The sequence below is a fragment of the Uncinocarpus reesii genome, genomic scaffold (genome assembly GCF_000003515.1).
Source record: "Uncinocarpus reesii 1704 scaffold_1 genomic scaffold, whole genome shotgun sequence".
NCBI classification, from domain to species: Eukaryota; Fungi; Ascomycota; class Eurotiomycetes; order Onygenales; family Onygenaceae; genus Uncinocarpus; species Uncinocarpus reesii.
The window spans coordinates 5,129,486-5,154,374 of record NW_003052500.1 but is presented as its reverse complement, the minus strand read 5'-3'; the positions used below and the strand labels follow the sequence as shown (position 1 = coordinate 5,154,374).

The following is a 24,889-nucleotide window of genomic DNA, read 5'->3' as shown; positions in this document are numbered from 1 at the left end:
TTCCGGATATCGGGCCGACTGCTGACCGCAGGACTTTGGCATAAACCTCATTGTTCCCAACCGCGGTCATTGAATTGACGATGGCTTCGGCGGAACCTGAAACATCGGCTTTGACAATAAAAGGGATGCCGTTTGAGCTAGGCGTAGCGTTGTCAGCTTGTTCGTCCACAGGTTCTCCATATCTTTCCGCGAGCTCTGCGGCAAGTGCTCTTTGACGACGTTGCTGGCGAAGCTCGTTAATCGCCTCTATATCACTGCTCAACTGCTTGCTTTCTTCTTTCCCCTCTCTCAAAGCGACAACCTCTTTCGCTATTTGTTCAGTCGGGGCTTGAAGAACTTCGCTGCCGGCCAACGGCTGATGTCTCCAACCGTCCACTTCGACAGCAATTCCCGGTGGCGCTTCCTCAACCTCAACACCAGCTTCATTCTTCAAAGTTCGGATTCGAGACCATGCTGTTCCAGCAACTATGATATCACCAGGTCTCAAAATACCTCTTCTAACTAATACAGTAGCTGCTTTCCCTGCTCTCTTGGTTGTCGCTTCAATAACCCAGCCTTCAGCATTACCCTCCTGGTCCGCTCGAAGGTCCAGCATTTCAGACAGTGTCACAGCTGCTTCTTCCAATTCCAACATACCTTGACCTGTCTTGCCACTGACACAAACGGCTTGAACATCACCACCGAAATCTTCAACGGTCACATCGTGCCGAGCAAGATCTTGCTTCACCCTTTGAACACTGGTGTCTTCCTTGTCAATTTTGTTTATCGCTACGATAATGGGGACCTTGGCTTGATTCGCGTGCTTGATGGCTTCAATTGTCTGAGGCTTAACGCTATCATCCGCAGCAACGACAAGGATAACGATATCAGTCACATCTGCGCCCCTTCGTCGCATTTCGAGGAAAGCCGAATGGCCCGGCGTATCTAAGAAAGTTATCTGCTTGCCTGAAGGCATTGTAACCGAAAACGCGCCGATATGTTGAGTAATGCCTCCATGTTCGGACGCTGCAACAGACGATTTTCTTAGCCAATCCAAGAGGGTGGTTTTTCCATGGTCAACGTGGCCCATGATAGTAACAACGGGAGGTCGTGGTGGCAGGTTTGAAGAATCCTCCGGCAGAGGTTGGGCCACCAAATCATTGTCAGCTGTCTCAATGATGGGTTCAAAGTTGTGTTCCGCAGCAATGAGGCCTGCAGTTTCGGCATCAAGAATGTGGTCAAAGGTTGCTTCTTCGAAGCCGAGTTCATGCAGTGATTTTAAAAACGCCGAAGGTCGTACCCCTAATGCATTAGCAAGGTTGCTAACGCTTATGAATTCTGGGAGATATATAGGGGTGGGAGCGTTGTATTCTTTTCTCTTTGCATCTTTTTCCGCCTTCCGTGCTTGTTTCCGTCGAGCTCGTGACTCTCTAGAGTCATCATCTTCAAGGTCATATTTGGATTTGCGGGAAAGACCGAAACGATCTTCCGGTTCATCGAAATGTTGTATAGCCTTCTTCCGGTGCTCCTTCCGTTGTTTCCTATGTGTATACGGGACATCATTGGCAGCATTTTTATATGCAGTCTTTTCTACATCTGACTCTGGCGTTGATTTACTCGATTTGCTGGTACGCGGGTTGAAGGGACTCTCCAAGTTATCGGTCGATGCTTCCTCTCGATTGGAAAATTGAAGCTTTGTCTCATCGGCGCTATAAGCGGCGGGGATGTCCAAGGTAACTTTCCGAAATCCGGTGAATCTCAAAGCGTCGTTACGACTTTCTCTGAATTTTGCCTCCCGTTCGGCAACGGAACTCGACTTCGGCCCTTGAGCGGAGCCAAAAGCCTTTTCGAGCTGGTTACGTTCTGCTTTCGTATGCTTTTGGCCTGGTCTGAATGATATAAATCCGTCATTCAAGCTAGGTCTATCACGGCTGACAGAATTATCTGGTGGAGACCCGGTTTTCGAAGTTCTTGGTAACACGCCCTCAAAACGGATTCTAGGCTGTTGTATTGTCGTGCCTGCAGGGTTTTGCGCAGGCCTAAAGGTTGGTCTCTCCAATCTATCTCCCGTTCCAGGTAGCTGTTGTTTCACGTTTGGCTTTGCTGGTGAGGATTGTTGAGGGGCCTGCGGCTTCTGTGTCACAAAGCCAGCGGGTTTGGGCTCCGATCTAAATGGAGGTCTTCCCCATCCATCTCTCATGCCAGGTGGCCCACGTTCCGCGTTTGGTACTGCGGGCGTAGAGTGGTCCTGAGCGGCCTGAGCTTCTTGTGTGGTAGAGGCATCGATAGGTTTAGGGTCTGCCGGGAGGGTTTCTTGGGCGCGCTGAGTAAGGAGCTTGTCTCTCAGGTTGATTTCATCTGCTGTAAGCGCGGGTCCAGATGAGAATGTAGGTTTTGCCCATCCCCCTCCGAACTTTGGCTTGGGGGGCCCCGATGTGGCGGAAGTGGAAGCGGCAGCAGCATCTCCATTATCGCCATTTCGAAGTGAGATAGTGCTCCCGAATTGCCTAGCCTGTTGTCGGAAGCATCGGTTGTTGGGTATGCGCGCTGCGGAACGGACTTGGGACCGGAGCTGGCGACAGTCGGATTGCAGGGCCTTCTGAGAAAAGTTAGCAAACCAGGCATTGCCCAACAATCCATGAGCTCGGTGCCCATACCTTCAGAACATGGCTCCTCCGCATCATGGTCGAGACGTGCACCGTTCCCTACATGCCTCTGGGATTTCAAGCTGCTCGAACACGAAAAGCACTTACTCGATTAGGAAAGACTGAGAGCCCAAAAATTGTTTCGGCCCGATAGTATCGCCGAGTATCACGTAATCTCAAGGAGTGGGGCCGGTGGAAAGATTCCAACCAATCAGGCTAGCAGGGCGCTGCCTATCGCTTCTCCGCCGCAATGCGACTCCCGGTCTCCGTTCTCAGCGGGGAAGCTGATGCATTCCCGCAAAAGACTTTTCTCGCCTGCCGTTGACCCAATTTCTTTATTTCCCAAAGCCTACGGCGTTAACGGTTCATTGAATTGACCGTCTAAGTGCCACTCCGGTGTACGACGTGCCACTAATCTTCACAGCGCAGCTAGATTGCCGGAGCAATGGAGGCCGAAATTAAAGGACACGAAGGGCAAGGCGCGCTGCGGACTATCAAAGACCTTTCCGCAGGCGCTGCCGGAGGTATTGCGCAGGTCTTACTCGGCCAGCCATTTGGTACGTATTTACCTCCGTAAAGGTAAAGAGGCTAGAATTGACGCCAGGCAGATATCGTCAAAGTCAGACTGCAGACCACAACCCAGTATTCAAGCGCTTTTGATTGCGCCTCCCAAAATCCTGTCGAAGGAAGGCCCATTGGCTTTCTATAAAGGAACCCTTACACCGTTGATTGGGATTGGTGCTTGTGTATGTTGACAATGGCCACCGCTCTACAGCTTTTTTCCTCTTGTGCAATGCCCTAATTCGAGTCTATTCCTTTCCCAGGTCAGTGTCCAATTCGGAGCATTTCATGAAGCCCGTCGACGAATTGAAGAATTCAACGCAAAGCGAGGGCACCCCACGAACCTCTCTTACCCCCAGTACTACCTTGCCGGAGCCTTCGCCGGTGTCACTAATTCGGTAATATCTGGACCGATCGAACATGTCCGTATCCGCCTACAAACCCAGCCTCACGGTGCAGATCGTCTCTACAGCGGTCCTTTGGACTGCATCAAGAAACTTTCTGCCCACGAAGGCGTGCTCCGCGGCTTATACAGAGGAGAAGCGGTCACGATTCTCAGAGAGGCACAGGCCTACGGCGTCTGGTTCCTCTCATTTGAATACATGATGAATTGGGAAGCCAGACGTAACCAGGTCAAGCGTGACGAAATTTCAAGTATCAAAGTTGCTACATACGGTGGTTTGGCTGGTGAAGCGCTATGGCTCTCCAGCTACCCGTTCGATGTGATTAAGAGCAAGATGCAGAGCGATGGATTCGGAGCCCAGCAGAAATATCAGGGAATGATTGACTGCTTTAAAAAGACCTTTGCTGCTGAAGGCTTGGGTGGATTCTGGAAGGGAATTGGCCCAACGTTGCTCAGGGCTATGCCTGTGTCTGCTGGTACCTTCGCTGTGTAAGACTTACTCAACCCCACCCTCTCCTTCAAAAGGTCCTTGCTAACTGTTTTCCATAGTGTCGAATTAATTATGAGAGCACTTGGGTGAGTTGATTGAATAACGGGCCGAAAAGTTTTAGGCGTTGGACTTCTACCGGGAATCGAATCCTTTTGGAGTAACAATGTTGGCGTGATACCTCCTACATTGAGTTTGACCTGAGTTTTCAATGTTATAGAAAGTGATGTATATATTATTAGAATCTTTTGAGATCTAGATCTGACAATGTTCGATAATCCATGTCTATGCTTTATTCCAAATCTCGCTCAATCGCCTTTGAGTAGACAAAAGATCAATTGCTAATCTGTACATAGCTTTGACCACCCCCTAACTGAACTTTGAAGCGCATACGCATAACCCCTATTGTACAATTTTTCTGAACTGCATTATTCCTCATACTTTCCCTCTTCTGGTGAATCCGATGGTTTCGTGAACCATTTCTTCGAAACACGTTTATACGGCAAGATACCCTGCCGTGCATCTTCCATTCTCTTCTTCTGACCAGCTTCTCCAGCCCTGCCCAGCGCGCCCGCAATCACGGCAACACAGCGCAAACTGTCATCGTTTGCTGGAATCGGATAAGTAACCGTGGTCACATCGGCATCCGTATCAATAATCCCAATGGTCGGAATATTATAAGCCGCACACTCAGACAACATCGCCGTATTCTCCAGCGGATTCAGGCAGACCACCAAGTCCGGTCTCAAAACGGGATGCTTTCCCAAAGCCGTTGTGTACTCGGGCAACTCGTTATCAAACTCGTCCACAACCTTTAGTGCACATTCGTCCAGAATCCGCTGGCCGTTTGTGATGCTGCCCGGAATCCAGCGATCAAAGATGTGATAGCCCTTGGCGAGCTCTGCTGCACGCACGACCGCACCGCGCTGACCTGGCCTCGTTCCGACGAATAGAATCAACCCTGCACGTCTAGCCACTTCTTCGACTACCCTAGCCGCTCGTCGCAGATATGCAGCGGTGACTTCGAGAGAAATAATGTGGATTCCATCACGGACGCCAAAGATGTAGCTCGAATTTCGAGGGTTCCAGAGAGCGGTAGCGTGGCCAAGGTGAGATTGAGAGGCTAAAAGGAGTTCGAGAGTAATTTCAGAAGGTCGTGGGGGATTGCGAAGCAAATGTTGTGGGTCATATTCGGACTTGACATTGGAGCCAAGTTCGGTGAATTGAGCACCTGGGGCCGGACAAGAAGCAATTAGTTTATGAGAAAGTGACATGCTGCTAATCCGGGTACATACGCTGCGCTCTAAGGGACTTATGCTGCTCCGGGGTTATGTCATCTGGCTTGGGAGGCCGAGCGACAAGTTTGGATTCAATCGAATTGAAACGGACCTGACAGGTTGGGCGAAGGGCACCGAAAATCGTTCGGCCTGTCATCAGACGAATTAGCCTTCTGCGACTACTGAGGTGGCAGCCACGCGACAGTATAGTTCACTCACTTTGCCGCCTGCAGAGTTGCCTTATTATCATGATGAGGTGGTTGTGGACGTGGTCATGAGGAGAAATCACCCGACTTGAATCGGTTTTGATATCTTCTCCTTCACGCCAAGCCTTGCGAGGTCAAAATAGCACGCTAACCCAATTGACAATAGTGCCGTTGACTTTCGGCTTGGCATCTGTTTCCGCCTGACAATACCGATTTGCCCCACGGTGCATCCGATCGCTTCCGGAGTAACGCTGCACCATGACTGTCTGGCCATCAATTCCTCAGCCCTACAAGGCTGGAAAGGGAAGGTCAATATAGGTCCATGTCCTGGAAGGACAGTATTCTTTCGATTCCCAGATTAAGAAAATTAAACTATAGCAGATAACACCCACTTCATGAGTCCAACGCGACAAACAGAAAGCCATATATCAAATAAACACAGCACGCATACATGCACAGCAACGATAAATGTCGGACAAAACTGATATAGAACCCAGGAAGAGCAGCATCTACTTCTTGCCAAAGAGCGACCCGAGACTGCTTGCGGCACCGCTAAACTGGCTTCCTCCGCTTGAGCCATGGCCATGGCCGTGCCCGTGCCCGCTACCGCTGTGCTTGTGCTTTTTGAGCTTGTCTTCCGCAAGGCTGCCTATCACCGCGCCGGCGATGGTGCCAATGAATCCATGATTGGCTTTGGATCCAGCATAACCTCCAGCAATTCCGCCAGTGATCGCGCCTCCGAGACCGCGCTCACCGTCTTGGGCTCCGCCGGGTGCACCGCCTTGTTGATCTGGCCTGTCCATCGTCATTTAGCATCTCCCTGTTGACCATGGGAATTTTGCTTGAATGAGAACTTACTGTTGACCGTATTGTTGTGGGTATCCCTGCTGGTGTCCCTGATCTTGAGGGTATTGGCCGTATTGCCCTGGTTGTTGCTGCTGTTGTTGTTGTCCCTGAGGGTAGCCACCGTATTGTTGCTGATCGTAACCGGGTTGCTGGCCCTGAGGATAACCTTGTTGAGGGTAGCTTTGGTCGTATGGCTGTTGGGGATATCCTCCTTGTTGGCCTTGGCCGTAACCGCCTTGGTTGTAGCCCTGATTATAGCCTTGTTGGTTGTATTGGTCGTATGGGCCGGACATTTTGGAATAATAGAGGTATCGAGTAAGAGGAAAGAATTGATGCGTGGAAGAGGCCGGTCAGGCACGATAGGATGGATCAGTAGATTCTCGTGAAAGTGAGTTTAACTTGAAATCGGGTTTGATGTTAATGACTGTTGAAGGGGAGGAGGGGGGATTCCCCCGCTTTTATAATTATTCTCGACCACAACTCCATACTCCATCCATACACTCCGTCCTCCGGACAGCTGAAGATTGCAGCTGATAATACAAAGCAGCCCTCGTAAAAAGGGTAATCAAAGCGTATCATACGGACAGCCGGCGCTTTTTCGTCATCTCAAGCCACAGCCCAGCCCCCTCATTCGTCATTTGCGCGACAAGAGGTTCCACCGGGTGAGAGTTAGTTGCGAGCTTCAGCTGATACGAGCGAGGACATTGGCGGTTACTTTCTTGAGGATTCCGGCCCTCAACTGATGAGCCTGCTTGTAGCCACAGAGGCTGTGCAGGCTTCCCGCGGATAGAACCTTAACTGCGCAATAACTAGTGGCTGTGCACCATGTCCAAAATCGGCAATTTTCTAACTTGAGGCCAGGAACCCGAGCTTGACGGCTTCCAAGGCTGGGTAATGACAGATTGATGCTTAGTTATATGTTCCAAAAGGCAGTTAGGTATGTTATTGGGAAGGTTAACTAGTAGTTAAGTAGCCAAGTTTCTTCAGTAAGGCCATACAGGCTACGTCTCCATTCAGAAGCGGTTGACTTCTTACAGAGTACTAGCAGCCCACCGCAAAATGCTCGAGTGTTATTAAACGGTGCAAGACCCGTATAGACTAGCATCTTAAACAAGTTCAAGAGCCAGAAGATCAATAAGCCAGAACCTTTGAATCCTGAATCGATACCATCAAGTACCATTATGAAATTGGCCCGACAAGTCCGATCTTTTGCTCAGAGGCTCGGAAGGGCGTATCTGAACTAATGCGACCGTTTAGGAGGTGTTTACCCTCCGCACCAGTTAGCTGATGGACGATAGAGAGGCCCGCAGTTTTAATCTCCGTGCGGAACTATTAGAAGTGTTGGGTAGGGAGGCATTCTTGTCTGGCAAAGAGACGCATATAGGTGACAATGTATACGTACATAACATACCTGCACGCTCAATAGCTCAAGATTCCAAGCCAGAGTCGACACGAAATATTTGCGGGCCGTTGTTGTCGTCATTTTTGACTCCAGCCAACTGGACCGTCGTGCAACTTTCTGGCTGTAATCTGTGATGCTGGTCTGGAATCCGAACAGGAAGCCCAAAGGAGATGAAACATGTTGACTCGGTTCATATCAACCGGCCAATACATGCGTAATTGGGATGCGAGCGCGAAGTCCGCAGGTGATGAAGCTCTTCTCCTGGCATCAGCGCCACAGGAAACGGTGTTGGTCTGTGCTTCAACCGCGGGTTAGATCTGTGGCGTAAAAAAGCCGCTTGTCACTCAGCCACCAACCTACTTCTAACAATCTCAGCTGCGCATGAGCATGACTCCTGCCAGAGACAATTGAGATGGAGTGTTGATCTCCCAGCTTTTACCCGTATTTAGCTGAAGCTGAAGCTAGCTTACGGGAAGTGCTTATGTTGGACTAATTTTTTGAGAGCAAAAGGACGATCACTCATCTCGCTTGGGGAATTGCGTCCAGACAAACAAATCTGCGAACTATGGCGCAACACTCCGCAAGTTGGTCATGATTGAACAGCTGCTAATCTATTGAACTGTTTGTGAAATGACTTTGTTGCGTTTTTTTGATGGGGCTTCCCAGGGAAAATAACATTTGAGAAGAAATTGTTTATGCACATGGTGAGGAAGCATCATACAGCAGCCCGTATTTCAACAGGGGCTCGGTATATATACATGGTAAGCTCCATTTCCGACCCAAGAAAAAGAAATTTGGTATTTAACTTCTCTCCCGGATACCATTGTAGGCAAGGCGGTTGGCAGTGTTGGCTCCCGGGTCTTTGACCAAATCAGGGATGGAAAGTTCGAGGACCCTCTTGGTGACCGCTCCCGGGGTGGGGAGATCCTCAATGCTCATCAAGTAGGCAACCAGGCCAGCAACGTGGGGAGATGCGACCGATGTCCCGTCAGATTTGCGGGTTGCATTCCTTCCGCCCATCCAGCAGGAGGTGATTCTCTCACCCGGAGCATAAATATCAACGACCCGTCCATAGTTGGAGAAGTATGATCGGGTATTATCAAAGCGGACTGATCCTACAGTGATAGCGTTGGGAGCCGATGCCGGAGTGTTGTTTGTTCCATCTCTCTATACCAACGTGTCAGTATAATGCTCTTTCACTTGATACCCAGATTGCCTACCCCGTTGTTTCCAGAAGCAACGACGACTGAGACACCAGCTTTAAACGCCTCCTCCACGGCATCGTCGAATGGTTGGTACTTTGCGCTAGCTGTTGTAATGTCTTAGCACCGATAATGTAACAGCATGCCACCTGCTCAGGACAAACATACTGATACTCATGTTGATCACGGACTGCTTCTGACGCCCGCTCTCGGTGATGTTCTTGACGATCCAGTTGAATGCATCGAAAATATGCTCATATGAGCCCTGCCAGAGTGCGATTCAGCAACAGGTTCAATAAGGACGTATCGAAGAGCACCCACCGATGTGCCGTGGAAGGCCTTTGCAGACACCACAGTAGCCTTTTTGGCAACACCCCAAGTCTTTGCACCAATGATGCCGCCGACATACGTACCGTGCCCAACATTATCTACATGAGGGACATCTGGGACAGCGTTATAACCCAAAATAGCCCGGCCTTCAAATTCGACGTGATCGGTCATGATTCCAGTATCCAAAACATATGCCCATACTCCTTCTCCTGCCTTGCTATCATATCTGTAGGTGAAGGATCTTCTGCCCTTGCTTGACATATGTCCAAGGTTCCATTGCGCATTGTTTTGCGTGACGGTCTCTGCAAGGTACGCCTTTCGGTCGGGGTAAACAGATTTAACCTATCGGATTATGTCCGGTTTAGCGGCTGGCAAGACAACAAGAGGAGGCATCTTATCGGCTTACATTTGGGTGGCGTTTGATATCCTCAGCAGTCTGCTCGTCAAAAGCTCCAGAGTACGCGTTCATGCTGTTAATCTGGAAAATTTTGCGAATGCCCCCGGATTCCCCTCCAGTTCGGCCTGCCGATGCAGCAGCGGCGAGGTTCGATTGGTGCACATTGGCGACCCAAGCTTTATGCGAATCCATATCCGCCTGCGTGATACCATCTTTCAGAGTTACAATGTATTTCCCGGGGATGATGTCTTTGTCGTCCGATGGGACAGGACTTGCTGCCACAAAGGGCAATAGGAGCAAAAGACTCGTTCTAAGCAACTGCATTATGGGCATAACAAGAACCATAGGTTCAAAAATGGAATGGACGAGCGGAAGCAACCAAACCTGAACTTAGGCTTTGGGCTCTTGGGTATTATATAGGTCAAGCCAGGTTATCTTCGGAGGGTATCCTCTCCAAGGTAAATTAAAGTGGCATGGGTTCGAGAGTGAACATCCAGCCGATCGTTGGTACGACGTGGGACTGCTCCAAGCATCTCCAGGCATTGAAAGCACCTCCCCTCTCCGAAGATCAACCCTGACATGGTTATCATATCGGCAATCCTTATTCATCCTCGCGAGCATAGCGGGGGCATAAATCATGAATTCAAGTATCCACGGTCTGGGAGTCAGGTCCTCTTCAATAATGATTGAATTGGGAATGCGTGAAGTTTCCCCATGGGGAAGTTAGTTCTAGGCATGTTTCTCGAATGTGCAGCCAAGTTCCACATTTAGTTAATCACCTTATTAGTGTTGTGAACAGGCCAAATGCTGAAGATCATTGTTCCATGTTATCCGCTGCGACTTCATGGCTATTGGCCAACTGGTCAAAGGGTGATGCCTGTCAGCTGGGTCATCAGGCAACAAACGTGGCTCCGAAGTCCAGCGTGTACTCCGTCTCCGCCATGCCGTTCTGCAGGGGCCATTCCTGACGGGTCATTGATGGGGAGGATCCGATGGCCGGGGGAGGGAGAGTTTTCCGACCGGCTGCCGAGAGAGAGCGACGGATCCCGAGGAGAATTCTAGCCGTTTGCAAGCCAATATATGAGCGGTGGACTTCAAATGCAACCGCAAGGTGAAGTTGGAGGTGGGAAAGGAACTTCCAATGGCAAGTTTGTGTGGACTGGGAGATGATCATGGTGCCCCTGATCATCAGCCGTCGACTTCGTAGTCTTGCAATAACCAGAGCTGACAACGCGGGGCTCATAGCTTCAAGGTAACGAAACAAAGCATCCTCTTCCTTAACGCGGCCCCAAAGCCTTTAAAACACAAACATGAGTCCGCTGAATTATTTGAGTCTTTCATAAATAACCATGTTCTGAATTTTAAAGACATTTTTCGATGTTGAAAGTGAGTCGTCAAATGTTTCAAGCATCAAATATTGAAATCTCCAGGGATCATGGCTGTTAGGATGTTATCAGGGTCCTCGGTAAACTGCACGAGATTTGGCCGATTAAACAATCGGCAGGGGTTTGGGTCAATGACCCAAGCGCAATATTAATCCGAACTGATAACGACAACATATGTACTCTCCGCTGTGGGAAACTCGGTACTCCAACGCTGTCAATAGTCACTTGTGGTGCCGAAAGCTATTTGAAGCAGCACCAATGAGCCTTTATCGAATAAACTGTTGTTAATTTCAGTCACTGATGTTTTTCGAGTCTTTGGCCACAGTATAAATAATGGGTTAATACGGAGTACCGAGAGCAACACCATCCTGCATCATCCGGAAAACCACGACCCTGTCTGCCCCAAACGCTTCATCTCAAAGCAAGTTGCAGGTCAGCTGCCAAAGGACGGGGACGTCATAGTCTGAAGGAAGCAACACTGAACATGGCACCTCGTTATTTTAGTGAATGAGAGAGCAACTATTCTAGAGAGGAGGCGCTTTTCTATGCCCTATCTACCCCCAGTACGCGCTGGCGACGGATTTCCTGAGTTTGAACCTTCCGAGTAACTTGATGCTTATGGATTCGGCCAAGGGATTTGAGCGAGTTCGAATAGTTTCCATTCACATTTCTGCGGAGACAATCAAGTCAAAATGGCTAAAGCTGATGTTGGTTGTGAGATGGTGTTAAAGTGAATAGCAGAAACCGATGTTGAACTAAAGATCCTCAAATTCATCAAATGTCAAATTCTCATCCAGGCTTTTCTCTTTCTTACTGATGAATCAGGATACACAGGTCTTGATAAAGAATGGCCCCCATTGTTGGGAGATGATCTCTGTTTTGTGGCCATGTAGCACATTCACAACAGCAAAACATGAGCATGCTGCTGAATGTCTAGGTGCATAAGTATGTTTTTTAGAAGTTACACAAGCCATTCTTCAACAGGCGGCGTATTGAGTCTTAGCCACCAGGTAAACTTTGCTCCCAACAACCTTCATGCTGAGTAAATGTGTTGCTGAAATGTTGCGGATACATCAACCCAGAAAAGGCGGAGTTTGTAGGTAGCATGGTGTGTCCTGACAGGCGCAGTCGTTTAATACTGGAAGATAGGATTTCACAGCCCGCTCAGGCTTCAGAAATGGCTGGATGGTGTAGTTGGTTATCACGTATCGTTCACAGTTGGATCATCCACTGGTTCCGATAAGGTCCTGGGATCGAACCCCAGTCTAGTCATCAATACTTTCTTTTTCTTTCTTTTTTGTATCAGTGCTTCTTTTACTAATTCTGTTGGGAGACTTGTGTTGAATAGATAGTTGCCTGCATTAAACAAATTTTGAAGTCAGGAGTAACAATCAGACCTAAGTAACACCTGTTTCCAAATTCCATTCATATTAACCCAATTGAGCGTGCAAATGGGATTGTGTTGCAAGGACCTGTGAACTTCCGAAGCTAGTGAAGCGGAACTGGAATTTCTGAATCCCCGAACCACCACGAAAGCTCCGTTTGTGTTTGTCAACCCAAATAATTTTCTCTCCACACGAGAGCACTCAAGCTAGGATTAGAGCGGCGCAGAAGGGGAGCAACTGTAGGAATAGATTACTTATCCTAAGAAAATTCTCGGCCTGCTTCTTAATTGTTTGAAAATCATGGCAGACAGCTTAGAGGTGCGTTCAACCTGACCCCTCAATCGCCACAAACTTGCTGACCGACATTCGCTTCCAGGAGCGCCTTCGCAGCCATGCGAATGCCTTTGATGGACTGTTATCTTTGATTCCAGCCAAGTTGTACTATGGAGAAGATACAAGTGTCAGTACAGTACTTTGTTTTATTATATTGAGCATTCTAGGATTTGCAAATCATAGTGATGTTCTCGAGGCTAATATATATGGCTATTAGGATCAATGGCAACGAAAGAAACAGACAAAAGAACAGGCTAGAAATGCCAAACGAGCCAAATTAGACCCGGATGCGGCTAAAACAGCAAAGGATGTTATGGATGAGAATGCACGCAAGCGAAAACGTGAAGACGGAGAGCCTGAATCAGAAGATGCCGAAATCGGCTCTGAAAGGCCTCTCGAAGGTCTCAAGCGTGCGGATCATAAACCCAAGAAGCAAAAGCAGGCAAACCAGCTCGACGATGGCCAGCCCGTCGAAGCAACGAGTAGCAACAATACCACAACTGGGGATGAAGAGGATGAACGCTTGAAACAAAGGCAAGAGAGGAAAACAGCTAAGATAGAGAAACAAAAAAAGAAGGCATCAGAAAAGGCAGAAAAAAGGAAGAGCAAGCAGAAAACGAGGGAGCAAAAGATAACAGAACCAAATACCAGGTCAACAAATCAAGACCCGACCACACCTGCTGTGGACGAAGCTAGTGACAGCGACGACGTCGCAGAGGAGATGGTGCCTATTGAAGGGTTTCCGCGTGAGAAAGATGTCGAAGCCGAGTCAACGGCCCCCACGTCACCTGCAGCCGACTCGAGTGTCTTGGATACATCCAAACCTCCTTCTGGAACTTCATCCATATCTTCTATAGCGCCGCCTACAGGAAATGAGAAGGGAGATTCGATAAACGAAGCAGATTCGAAACCAAAACCTTTAAAATCTACACCGGAAGAATTAAAGAAACGTTTCCAAAAGCGTCTGGACGAACTTCGCGCGGCCCGCCACGCCGATGGCTTTAACGGGAAGCCTGCAAAAAACAGGCAAGAGCTAATAGAGGCTAGGAGACAACGTGAGGAACAGCGTCGTGCCCACAAGAAGGAGCTACGCCAGAAGGCCAAAGAGGAGGAGCACAGACTTCGTGACGAGGCTATTGTTAAACGGTTTTCCCCGAAGGGCTCACTTTTGGCATCGCCTGGCTCGCCTGCCGAATCTATAGCATCAATACCAAATAATTTCTCGTTTGGTCGAGTTGTCTTTGCAGATGGCCAGGCTACAGATCCAAACCTGACAACGATTCGCGAGCAGAAGAAGCAAAAGGGGCCGCAAGATCCTACAACGGCGCTCAAGGCGGCCGAAGCGAAGAAAGCAAAACTCGCTAGCCTCGATGAGGAGAAACGGGCAAACATTGAAGAGAAAGATATGTGGCTCACTGCGAAGAAGAGAGCTCATGGCGAAAAAGTAAAGGATGACGTATCGTTACTCAAAAAGGCATTGAACAGGAAAGAAGGCATCAAGAAGAAGAGCGAGAAGCAGTGGCAGGAGAGGATAGAAGGTGTGGCCAAGAGCAAAGAGGCGAGGCTGATGAAGAGAGAAGAAAATATCCGAAAGAGGAGAGAAGAGAAAGGGAAGAAGGGGAAGAAAGGCAAGTCTAAGCCTAGGCCTGGTTTCGAAGGGAGTTTTAAGACAAAAGTGGGCGGCAAGAAGAAATGAGCTTTGATGAAGATACCTGACTTTGTGCGTGGATACCTGCTTTTGGCCAAATCTGCGAATGGCTTTGATTCTGACGGGCTCCGTCCTATTGCGGATTGGGTGAGGAAGTCAACAACTCGGCCTACTTCTTCTTTATTTTACTTCGTGCTTCGTGGGCGCAACATGCGGAGTCAATGACAGGTTAAAATTCTTGTACATATGAATAGGTCGATGCTGTTCATGTATTCACTGGGGACAGAAAATATTCTCTTTCTATAATTAGCGAAGGTCGGCCAATGAAAAATCCATCATAGGAACTACAGTCTTATTCGCTCTACTCCCAGAAACCAGCCGGATAAGGCCACCACACTATGTATGTACATACACGAGTAAAAGACATGAATAAATTACTATCTCGAAACCGAGAGCCTGTCTATCAAATTGAAGGCTGCTTGAAATTTGAGACAGGACTTGAAAAATGAAACTGTCGAGTTATTTTTACCTGTAAGGCGCATCCGCACGAGCAACTGCGGCCAGTTCGGGCTCCCATTTATCACCATTGGCGAGCAATTTCTCCTTGTTGTACAATAATTCTTCTCTAGTTTCCGTCGCGTATTCGGCGTTGGGTGCTATAGCCAAGAAATAACTCAGTAGACATTCAAACACGGATCACAGTGAGATCGCCTCAATGGATATATGTTTCTCAAAACAAAATCGGCGCAAAGCACTTACACTCGACAATGGCGTCTACAGGGCAGCTCTCCTGACAGAAACCACAGTAGATGCACTTGGTCATGTCGATATCATATCGGGTGGTTCGTCTACTTCCATCCTCTCGCTCTTCGGCTTCGATGGTGATAGCTTGTGCAGGGCAGATAGCTTCGCAGAGTTTGCAAGCAATGCATCTCTCTTCGCCGGATGGGTACCGGCGCAATGCGTGTTCACCACGGAAGCGTGGCGAGATTGGACCTTTCTCGAAGGGGTAATAGATTGTATATCTAAAAGGATAAAGTTGTTAGAGGAGAAAATCCTTATTGATAGACTGCCCTGATAGCAAGGGGCTGCAGGCATAGAGCCTGCCAGTTGCCATCCAAGGACTATCAAGACAAATCAATGTAGAACTTACGGTGGCCTGAAGAACTGCTCCAGCACCACGTACATGCCGCGAAACAACTCTGTCATCAAAAAGAATTTTCCGGCTTTATCCAAAGTAGATTCATCACTCTGATCCCATCTTTTTGGTGGAGGTAGGCGAAAGCCAGGCTGTGGCGGGCCATGTGGTGTCGCACTCTGGGAGGATGATGTCGAGAAAGAGAAAGCGGGTATGACGGCGGAGCGGTTGATGGAGGGCGACGAGGAAAAGGAAAACGGCAAAGGAGAGGGGCGCCGGTAGGCCACCAGTCTTGTGACTGCCCTTGACGACGCCATGGTGCGGATGTGAGTCAATTGCAGCAATTGAAGACGAGAGAATGTTTCCTGGCTTTCGACCTCTTGAGCGGTGGTGAAGGTCAGATTGTTCTTCTCGATGCTGATTGGCCAGAACCCAGCAACGCCAAAACCAGAGCAGGAACTTCAATCAAACCGATTCTGAAAGATTTCTGACTCTCTGCCCACGCCGCGCCTCAACGCTCAACTCTCAAGGATCCTTCTGTGTCCGCGTCGGATATCCGCTGCTTTCGGTTTCTTTATCTACCGTAACCGCTCGACATGTTCCGATCCGCCCTCGTCCGGTCGCTTCGAGCCGCCTCCATACCTCGCACGGTGAGGAACTCATCGACCATCCGTCAACTCCCCAGAGCCACTGCCATTGTCCGGCAGTCCCAATTCGTCCCATGCATCCCCTCTCAAATTATCCGATCATATTCTGCACCAGCCGGGCTCCAGCAGTCCGAAGTTGAGGGCAGAATAGTCGATCTCTTGAAGAACTTCGACAAGGTAAAAGACTTCCGATGAGCCCGTTTGATGAGAGGATGAAATTCTGATTTGAATCGTTATTTCCAGGTCACCGATGCGTCCAAGGTATTTGATAACTGCTAGTTGCTACGTTGACGTGTTTTGATCTCACAATTGAACAAGATTTCTCCTACCTCCCACTTCACGAATGATCTCGGACTGGACAGCCTGGATACCGTTGAGGTTGTAATGGCCATTGAAGAGGTAAAAGCTGCTTGGAATCTCGGAGGGTCTCTCGTTCTTGTCTCTTGCTGACCGTTTCACTAGGAATTCAGCATCGAAATCCCAGATAAGGAGGCAGATGCGATCCACAGCAGTATGTGCTCCTTATTTCATCTAGAATGCTGCAAGCTTATGGAAAACTGACCGGCTCAAATTAGTTGACCAAGCTGTTAAATACATCCTTTCTCAACCTGATGGTCAGTAACGACCCCGACTGTTATGTTCAGCAGTCTATTAACTGGCGTCTAGCTCACTAAGTACGGTTGGACATTCGGTAAAGGGAAGGGAAATTCGGCCGGGAAAAATAGCCATGTATTAGACCTACAAAGCGAACATGTGAGGCATCGCGGCTGCATAAGGAGGCCATGATTGTTCGATGTTGTATTGTGTATATCATCTGGACTTTGAGATTTCCAACGGGGTTTTAGAGTGCCATTCTTTCCAATTTACTTCTCCAGCTGAACTTGGGGATTTTTCCAAATATCATCCATGCATTGAGATTTCTCGCACAAGACGATACCTTCAATTGGTTTTAATTGCAGGGGTGCGCATAGACGGAATTATCCTTAATAGCCGAATCTGGGTCTATTGCTGTTATTCCCTGCGAAAATATTCTCCACACTGTAGCCGAATCGCTTGTAGTAGCTTCCTGTTGGATTCTCGGGGCTGTCGTTTGAAATTGAATGCTGGCTGATGTGAAATCCCAATTTATGAGAATGTGGTGACTGCGATCTAGCCTCTTGTAACTCCAGTCAAGCTCGTGTTGAAATCCTTTCACTTCCTTCTCTGTCTTTGCTCTATCAACAGCCCCTATTTTTGTCAAGCTGTGAGTGAGGGAAGGCTGCCAAGACTGCCGGAGCTGATAACCCAGCAGTTCTATCGGACCAGATTCTGGACGTTGAAAGCCGCCGGTTGACCTTGACCTCTTTCTCTGCGGGACACGCTCTCCTCTTTCAACAAGCTCGTCCTGGCAGCGAGTATTCTCATCCCCGATCAATTGTGTTCCCTCGCTGCTCCATCGTTCACCACTCAAGTTTTTTGTGTTGCCTAACCGCTCTCACTCTCGTTCGCCGCGAAACATCACCTCGTTCCTGATATCGCACCTTGCTCTTCAAAGTTGCTCGTGACAGTCCATGCTCCACAAATCGACTTCGTGACTTTGTTTTCCCTAGACGAGCGAGTTCCATACTTGACGCATGGCGACTACCAGTGGCCTGACCCGCCGTCGAGGAGCAGGGAGAGGCGTGGGCGACGGTAGCGACGGCAGTCGAGTGGCATCCCCTTCGCCCCATAACGGATCCGATAACCATGCGCCTGAAACCTCATACATCGGAGGAGAGAATGGACACAAGATTGCATTTGATCCGCGAGACATCAGTGAAAGTGCAGAGAAGGTCAAGCAGCCAAAATTGACGCTGATGGAGGAGGTGTTATTGCTTGGAATAAAAGATAAACAGGTATGGTGAAAGATGTCGTCCACCGCTGTTATGGGCATCTTGTTATATCAGGAGAGTCCGGAGTGCCTCATGATGTCGCCTGCACGCGTTACTAACAACACAATTGCTTCTGCTAGGGTTACTATTCTTTCTGGAATGAAAACATCTCATATGCCTTGCGAGGATGTATCGTGATTGAACTAGCCTTCCGCGGTCGAATCAGCATGCAGAAAGACTCTTCACGTCGACGCTTCCCACTTGCTGACCGGGTGATTGAAGTTATTGATGATAGTTTAACTGGAGAAGTCTTGCTGGATGAAGCTCTGAAAATGATGAAATCAAGCGAGAAGATGAGTGTCAGCTCATGGATTGATCTTATGAGCGGTATGCACATACAGATATCTATGTTTTCAGAATTTGGTTGAATGCGACTGCTAACTGGAGATATTTAGGTGAGACTTGGAACCTAATGAAGATCGGCTACCAGCTCAAACAAGTACGAGAGAGACTCGCAAAGGGCCTTGTTGACAAAGGTGTCCTCCGCACTGAAAAACGAAACTTCCTTCTCTTCGATATGGCCACACATCCGGTCGCAGATCCCGCAGCAAAAGAAGACCTTAACAAGCGAGTTCGTAACATTTGCAGCAACCGCACTGTCATCTTACCACCAACTCAGTACCTTCCAAATGGCGTTGAATTCAGGTACTTGAGGACTATAGCCATGGTCTGCGCATCTTATGCTGCTAATGTCCTGGAGAATTGCCTGGTCACTATGAACCATGATGCACGGGAGAGGGCTTTTTCTCAGGTGGATGAGCTGTTGGCTGATTATTCACAATGGCCATTTTCCTTACGAACAGGTGGTACACAGGGTATAGGAGCAAACCTGGCGCAGGTAGTCAGAGAAGAAATTGACAAGGCTAAGGATAGGGAGCTTCAGTTAGAGGTCAGTTAAGAAAATCCTTATTCTGCCTACACAACTGACTTATACTTACTTTGAAACAGGTTGTGGCGGCATGCCTAAATGTGTTTACTCGTCTTGATTCACTGCTTTGAGCGGGAAGTTCTACTTTCACTTGCTGGATACCTCTCTTGTTCTTCTCATGCGGAATCATTGCTGCCTGTCATGTATTTATCCCTATGGGCCCGTATTCTGTTTTTTTTATGTCCATATTGAATCCATTTTCCTCCTCTGCCCAACGGACTAAATATTAAGCAGGTTATGTGGACCGAATGCTTGAAATTGATTGCTTTCATAGCGCCATTCTCATCCCCTTTATTTGTGTTGCATATGCTTAAGCCAGCAGCCAAAAGTGCTATGGTTTAAAATCGATGGAGACATGAGCAATAGTTGATGAATTGGGCTTCTGCTCTTTCTCAACCTGCTGAAAATATTTCTGCTTTATATGTGCAGGGATTACTGACGTTTTCCTCTTTTTCTTTACTTCTCATTCCGTTTCTCTTGTCCTCTTTGCTTCCTTTCACTTTACTCTTTAATTTGTTGATTTGTTAGGTAATGTGAAATTTTCCCTTCTTCGAACTGCCTTGCCACACTTGTTGAATCCTCAGCCCGTTTCCATTTGATGGGCCAATTTGACAACTTCTTTACAAGGCAGATTTCTTCACAAGCGCAGAAATGAAGATTTGCCCTGAATAGAAAGCAGGGTCATTGAGGATTTCTTTGAAGCTCCTGAGCCATCTTCAGAACCTTTCGGTCCTTTTCGCAGCTCGTTTCCTTTATGGTTTCTTTCCATGAATCAACAAAAGAAGGATCCTTAAGACGGCGCATACAACTTGAAATTGTTCATTGTCCCTCCACCTGATCTGGGGATCGGTGGTGATATATACCCCTTACCGCTGAAGAAGCTAATCATAATTGACATGCACCACGACTTTACCTCTTGCCTTCCTGGATTCGACATACTCCATGGCCTCTTTTGCCTCGTGTAGTTCAAAGACCTTGTCAACATACGGCTTAATTTCGCCGTCCTCAACGAGTTTGCTAATCATTCCCAGCTGCACTCCGTTCGGTTTCACACCAAAATATCCACCTTCTACCTGATGCTTGTCAGGGTCGCAAATTGCTTCCAGTGCACTAGTTGTGGCCCCGGCTTTATCTAAAATGCCCTGAATGCAGGCTCGTGATAGCGCTCCACCGCCCATGCAATCCAGAATGAGATGCACTTGCGGCCAATTCCTGTGCTTCCAAACCTGAGCAAGGTCTGGATTCTCGACGGAGTTCAGCACTTCGTCGGCGTGCAATTCATCTCTCAGGAACCGTTCATGCTCTGTGGTAGTGGTTGTGGCACAAACCCAGATATGATAGCCACGCCAAATGGATTTCGATCGCAGGATCTGAATTGCTTGAATGCCAACGTCTCCGGTGCCGTTCAAAATAAGGATTCGGAATGGGAGATCCTTGTGCCTCCCGTATTCTTTCATTGAGTCCTTGAACAAAATGTGCTCGCACAATATTTGATATGCTGTTAGCGCGGAGAGAGGTATACTCGCCGCCTCCACCGCAGAAATGTTCTGCGGCTTCAACGCCAACTCCTCCTCCTCAGCCGCAACACAATCCGCCGCACCGCCATCCCTAGCCAGCTCAATCAGGCCGAATACCCGATCCCCGACTTTAAAGCGCGGGCCGTCAGGCAAATGTTCGTCTGCAACTGGAGTGGACAGAACCGTTCCACATATATCGTGCCCAATCACCGCCCCGTTCTCTCTCCGATGAAGAAGATGGGGCCACTCAAGTTCGCCGGGGCACAACGCAGTTGCACTGACTTTGACCAAGTATTGTGTTTCGGTGCAATGTGGAGTAGGAAAGTCGGCTTTGTAAATGAGGTTTGAGGGCTTTGGCTTCCGGTTCTTCCCACTCGGGGGCGCTGGAAGATATACCGCTGGCATTGTAGGGGGGATAAGCTCTTCGCTCGCTCCGGTCGGCTGCATCGTGTCTCTGGAGTGACGAAAACGTTTCTAGTCTGATTGTGCAATTCGAACGAGTAGATCGGGTGAGAGTGGAACCAATAACTCTAGACCAACAATATTCGTTTGAACGTAGCCCTGAGGTTGAAAGGGGTGTTAGAAGCTGTCTTCTCTATACTGAGTAAAGTTCAGACTTTCAACGTAGCTCACTGGGAGATAATCAGCGCGATTGTTTTGGAGCCCAATACGGGTTCATGGCATTGCACATATTCCAGTAAGGCTGCTATTCCTGCTACTTACATCCTCCTGGCAATATCAAAACTGGAAGTTGTTGAAATCCAAAAAGGCCTGGCAAGTTAAGCAATGATGTAATCGGTACTTTGGGGATCAACAGCGCCAAGACTTCAGGAGGATCGCCGGCGACAAGGCATTGATGGTGCCATGTGCTATCATTAGCAAGAGAGTCGCCCTGAAGGCTAGAAAATACAGTTACAATTATGATAGTTACATGTTAACAGAGCGTCCAGGAATGGAAAGAGTTAAGCAGACAATTAAACGCCATTGTTTTGCTCTGAGGTCAAATAATATCAGGGACTGGGGGATTAACAGCTGCAAAGAAGTCATAAAGTGCCGTCTTCATTGCTTACAGGGAAGAAAGCGGTAAATAATTTAAAAAAAAAAAAAAAAAAAGCGGGCGCCGATTGTTCTCATACAGGAAGTGTAGTGCCTGGACATTTTCAAGGCAAGAGCAGAAAATTCCACCAGAACGCCCAAACTGATAGTGATATAACGATGGCTTCGGGGTCAGAAGAGTGTAGGAAGAAAAGGAAGTGTTCATAATACTCATTAAATAAAAAAGGGTTTTAGGGGATATGTTGGGCATATAAAAATAACAAAAAGATGAAACCCATCTTTTACAGGGAGAAATAACAGACTGGTGGTCAAGCGACTCGAACCAGCGACAGAAAAGTAGCAAAGTAATAGGGCGGGAACCTGATAGCGCCGCGGCCGTTGACCGTTAGACTATCAGACCCTATTAGCAAAAAAGGCAGCAGAGTCTGCTATTTAGCCTTCTCCTTGCTCGTTCTGTGGCCGGCACCTTCCATCAACAATGACTCCCCCAAACAAAGACCGACCGCTCCGTAAACAAACAGATATCACGTGGCAAGGACAGACGGGTGTCGCCACTAAGCCATATATAGGGGTGCTGAGGAATTAGCTGAGCGTGTGAGGCGGTCGTTTCCGTAGGGGAGTATCATTGCATCGAGGGGTAGCGGCGAAGAAGGTCGTCGATAGGTCCATATAGCTCTTCCGGCTTTCAAAACACTCTCCACACTTTCGAGGAACGCTCTTGAATGCCCTCTTCAAATCTTTCTGGAGAGTTTTTCTCATCCATGTTCGGCAAACCCATCACTCGTCTATGAAAATAGCTTTGATCCACAGACCGTGCTTTTCAGACATCTCTGCATATGCCTCTGGATCACTCTGAGTCGAATCTCCGATACATAAGATCCTTCGTTTCGGGAACCAGCTTTGGATCTTTTGGATGCGGTCAACTTTGTACGCTTGGGTCCCTGGGTGAAAGATTGCAACAAGCCTGCCAAAGATTGCCACGAGCTATCGCGAAGTATCATCGTCCCTGGCGGATAGAATTGTTCAAGGAATGAACGAAGGAACGGGTAAAGGTTGTAAGGCGATGCGGACAGATAAAACCACGTCGGCAGCAGTTGTCGTTGAATATGGACATAAAGTTGCGGCATGCCACAGATTGGCTTCGGGTCTTCCGCAAACGTTGTTCGAAGTATCCCAATGGCATCCGGGGTCATGGTGTACTTGATGGTGTCATCGATATCTGACACGACCAGCCAGCCTTCTGGAGTAGCAAAGGTTGTGTTCATGGCGACAAGCGAAGGCCAGTGCCTCAACGACGGAGATACAACAGTGCCATCTCGTACCGGCCGATCAGATTCCATACGAATAGCATGGGATATAATACCGTGTTGGTTAGAAGGGCTGAGTTTGTACTTGTGAACGTCTGTAGGCGCAAGGGGGACGTCCACAGAGATAAACCGAGCGGGGGCGACTTCGCTGACGAAAGGTTGGAGTCGGGTTGCTATCCGCTTACGCAGTACGGGGTCTTGTCCTACTTGTCCATCCAGACCAATGAGATCTGCGATTACAGCTATAAGCAGCCCAAGGTCTTCACGGCTATGAGTTTCGAAAATAGCTGCCACCACCTCGACTCTCCATGGGTCGTGAGGGTTAGGTTCATGCTGGGTTGCAGGCTGGAAAGCTGTGTTGTTAAACAGCCAGACGATATGACGTTTGGGATCCGCAGGCGCTGTCCTAGGTTGTCCCCAGCCCAGTAGCGAGGCGAGGTATTCTGCCCATGAAATCAGGAATGATTTCCTAGAATGCAATATATGAACAGAAAGCTGACTCTCAACTCGATGAAAATTGCCCCGAGCACGGCCCCGCCTTTCGCCCGGGGTCTCAGACAGATGGCGTCCCAGACTCATCTCTGCTGGGTGTCCCAACGACTCGCCCATCGTTGTCTTGGGGTATCTTGGGTATTTGAAGGCTGGACAGGAGCATGAAAGGGCAGGGAGACTGCAAAGCCCGTCTTTTGGGCGGTGGAAACGAGAAGAGGGGGAAGAGACGGAAAAGGAAACGTGTGAAGTTGAAATAAGCAGCGGAGCTTCAGGTAGGCACAGAGAAAGCGCTTGCTAGGCAAGAGCCTTATGAACTGGGGGCTCAAGGCGTACAGGCAGAGAGAAGCACGGAACGAGAAGCAAAATGACTGGCTCGCATGATAAAGAGTTACTCTTGTCAGCGCTGTCGTCAAGAGGAAGAAGATGACTGAAGTCACTCGGCTGATTCCAGTCGCCAGGCAAACAAGGCTGGGCAGTGTACGAAACGCTAGCGAGTGGACGCTGTCAGAGCAGCCCGGCTCATTGCGTGTGGCAAAGGTTATACGCACGTCGGGATCACCTGGGTAAAGCAGAGGATGACTCAAGACTCACGGCGCTTCGATCCTTCGATGTGGTTGATCTCAGCGAACAGGCGTTCAGGATGTGCTGATGACCGCTTGCCGGGCGTCATGCGGAGGTGAGGTTGGATGCTTGGCGTCATGCGGTGCCGGAGGTCTTGGCGTCTACTTCAGGCTCTGCGGTTGAATCTTGATACTCTCAACAACTATTATTGCTATCCGCAGAATTGATACTCGGGACTAATATTTACATTCTCGGCATGACGGATCAAACAGCCAACCCTCAAACATCGCTAATAGCAAACATCCTCAACGAAACCTCTCCGCCCCCGAATGAAATAACATGCTGGTACGGCTATCAAAACTCGCCCCGGAAACTGACGCCTTTAGGTGACTGTTGATCGACGCCCTTTGCCCTTGTGGTGCGACTGCGCAGCTAAGTTGGTATTGTGGGGCTGCAAGATATCTCCTGGTCGCTTTTTTGGAGAGCCCGTGCCTATCCAGTTGTTCGACGCTGGAGATGGTAGTTCCTTGTCGGCCCGGTAAGTCATTGGTGACCCCGGGAATAGGGAGGGTCCCATATTCAACAGCTGCGTGACCTTATGGTTTAAGATGTGAATCTGGGAGTCCTTCTCTTTAATCTCCTGGTGGCTCTGCGTATTGGCCTGTCTACAGGAACGGAGCTCTTGTTTTAATCGCTTGCACTCGGACTGGTAAGACACAAGTTTCTCATTTCGGTGTGCTAACAGGGCCTCGAGGTCGTCTACACGGTTCTGGAGTCTTTGAGCCTGCAACGATTGCGATTTCTGCGGTGATTCATGCTAAAGGGTGTGTTTAGGATCCGTTGCTTC

At 48.7% G+C, this 24,889-nt stretch overlaps 9 protein-coding genes and 1 non-coding gene across 10 annotated transcripts in view; 4 read left to right on the top strand and 6 right to left on the bottom strand.

Annotated features, from left to right (window-relative positions):
* The window catches only part of UREG_01977 (uncharacterized protein), a gene marked incomplete at both ends in the record, with an annotated part of 3,252 nt that extends 592 nt beyond the window's left edge, over positions 1 to 2,660 (bottom strand). Inside the window, 3 exons of the mRNA XM_002542415.1 lie at positions 27 to 465; positions 493 to 2,578; positions 2,637 to 2,660. Of these exons, the coding sequence (XP_002542461.1) occupies positions 27 to 465; positions 493 to 2,578; positions 2,637 to 2,660 (2,549 nt within the window). The remainder of the gene's footprint in view (positions 1 to 26; positions 466 to 492; positions 2,579 to 2,636) is intronic.
* Positions 2,661 to 3,069: 409 nt separating this feature from the next.
* Positions 3,070 to 4,081, top strand: UREG_01976 (uncharacterized protein; the record flags this gene model as incomplete). The annotated part of the gene is made up of 3 exons (XM_002542414.1): positions 3,070 to 3,181; positions 3,204 to 3,370; positions 3,449 to 4,081. 3 exons carry the CDS (start codon positions 3,070 to 3,072, stop codon positions 4,079 to 4,081), a joined length of 912 nt encoding a protein of 303 aa, XP_002542460.1.
* Positions 4,082 to 4,503: 422 nt separating this feature from the next.
* Positions 4,504 to 6,697, bottom strand: UREG_01975 (uncharacterized protein; the record flags this gene model as incomplete). Its single annotated transcript, XM_002542413.1, has 5 exons — positions 4,504 to 5,306; positions 5,465 to 5,502; positions 5,642 to 5,845; positions 6,072 to 6,353; positions 6,417 to 6,697. The coding sequence occupies 5 exons, from the start codon at positions 6,695 to 6,697 to the stop codon at positions 4,504 to 4,506; spliced, it is 1,608 nt and encodes a 535-aa protein (XP_002542459.1).
* Positions 6,698 to 8,607: 1,910 nt separating this feature from the next.
* UREG_01974 (uncharacterized protein) lies at positions 8,608 to 10,059 on the bottom strand (the record flags this gene model as incomplete). The annotated part of the gene is made up of 5 exons (XM_002542412.1): positions 8,608 to 8,973; positions 9,027 to 9,115; positions 9,177 to 9,273; positions 9,330 to 9,680; positions 9,745 to 10,059. 5 exons carry the CDS (start codon positions 10,057 to 10,059, stop codon positions 8,608 to 8,610), a joined length of 1,218 nt encoding a protein of 405 aa, XP_002542458.1.
* A 2,240-nt stretch (positions 10,060 to 12,299) lies between these two features.
* On the top strand, positions 12,300 to 12,392 carry UREG_07999. Its single transcript has one exon. It is a non-coding gene; the product is annotated as a tRNA-Val (tRNA).
* Positions 12,393 to 12,805: 413 nt separating this feature from the next.
* Positions 12,806 to 14,534, top strand: UREG_01973 (uncharacterized protein; the record flags this gene model as incomplete). The annotated part of the gene is made up of 2 exons (XM_002542411.1): positions 12,806 to 12,823; positions 13,056 to 14,534. The coding sequence occupies 2 exons, from the start codon at positions 12,806 to 12,808 to the stop codon at positions 14,532 to 14,534; spliced, it is 1,497 nt and encodes a 498-aa protein (XP_002542457.1).
* Positions 14,535 to 15,011: 477 nt separating this feature from the next.
* UREG_01972 (NADH-ubiquinone oxidoreductase 23 kDa subunit) lies at positions 15,012 to 15,941 on the bottom strand (the record flags this gene model as incomplete). The annotated part of the gene is made up of 3 exons (XM_002542410.1): positions 15,012 to 15,142; positions 15,246 to 15,511; positions 15,640 to 15,941. 3 exons carry the CDS (start codon positions 15,939 to 15,941, stop codon positions 15,012 to 15,014), a joined length of 699 nt encoding a protein of 232 aa, XP_002542456.1.
* A 1,943-nt stretch (positions 15,942 to 17,884) lies between these two features.
* On the top strand, positions 17,885 to 19,180 carry UREG_01971 (vacuolar protein sorting-associated protein 74; the record flags this gene model as incomplete). The annotated part of the gene is made up of 4 exons (XM_002542409.1): positions 17,885 to 18,145; positions 18,262 to 18,508; positions 18,577 to 19,070; positions 19,130 to 19,180. The coding sequence occupies 4 exons, from the start codon at positions 17,885 to 17,887 to the stop codon at positions 19,178 to 19,180; spliced, it is 1,053 nt and encodes a 350-aa protein (XP_002542455.1).
* Positions 19,181 to 19,990: 810 nt separating this feature from the next.
* On the bottom strand, positions 19,991 to 21,073 carry UREG_01970 (uncharacterized protein; the record flags this gene model as incomplete). The annotated part of the gene is made up of 1 exon (XM_002542408.1): positions 19,991 to 21,073. One exon carries the CDS (start codon positions 21,071 to 21,073, stop codon positions 19,991 to 19,993), a length of 1,083 nt encoding a protein of 360 aa, XP_002542454.1.
* Positions 21,074 to 22,467: 1,394 nt separating this feature from the next.
* Positions 22,468 to 23,598, bottom strand: UREG_01969 (uncharacterized protein; the record flags this gene model as incomplete). Its single annotated transcript, XM_002542407.1, has 1 exon — positions 22,468 to 23,598. The coding sequence occupies one exon, from the start codon at positions 23,596 to 23,598 to the stop codon at positions 22,468 to 22,470; it is 1,131 nt and encodes a 376-aa protein (XP_002542453.1).
* Between the last annotated feature and the right edge of the window lie 1,291 nt (positions 23,599 to 24,889).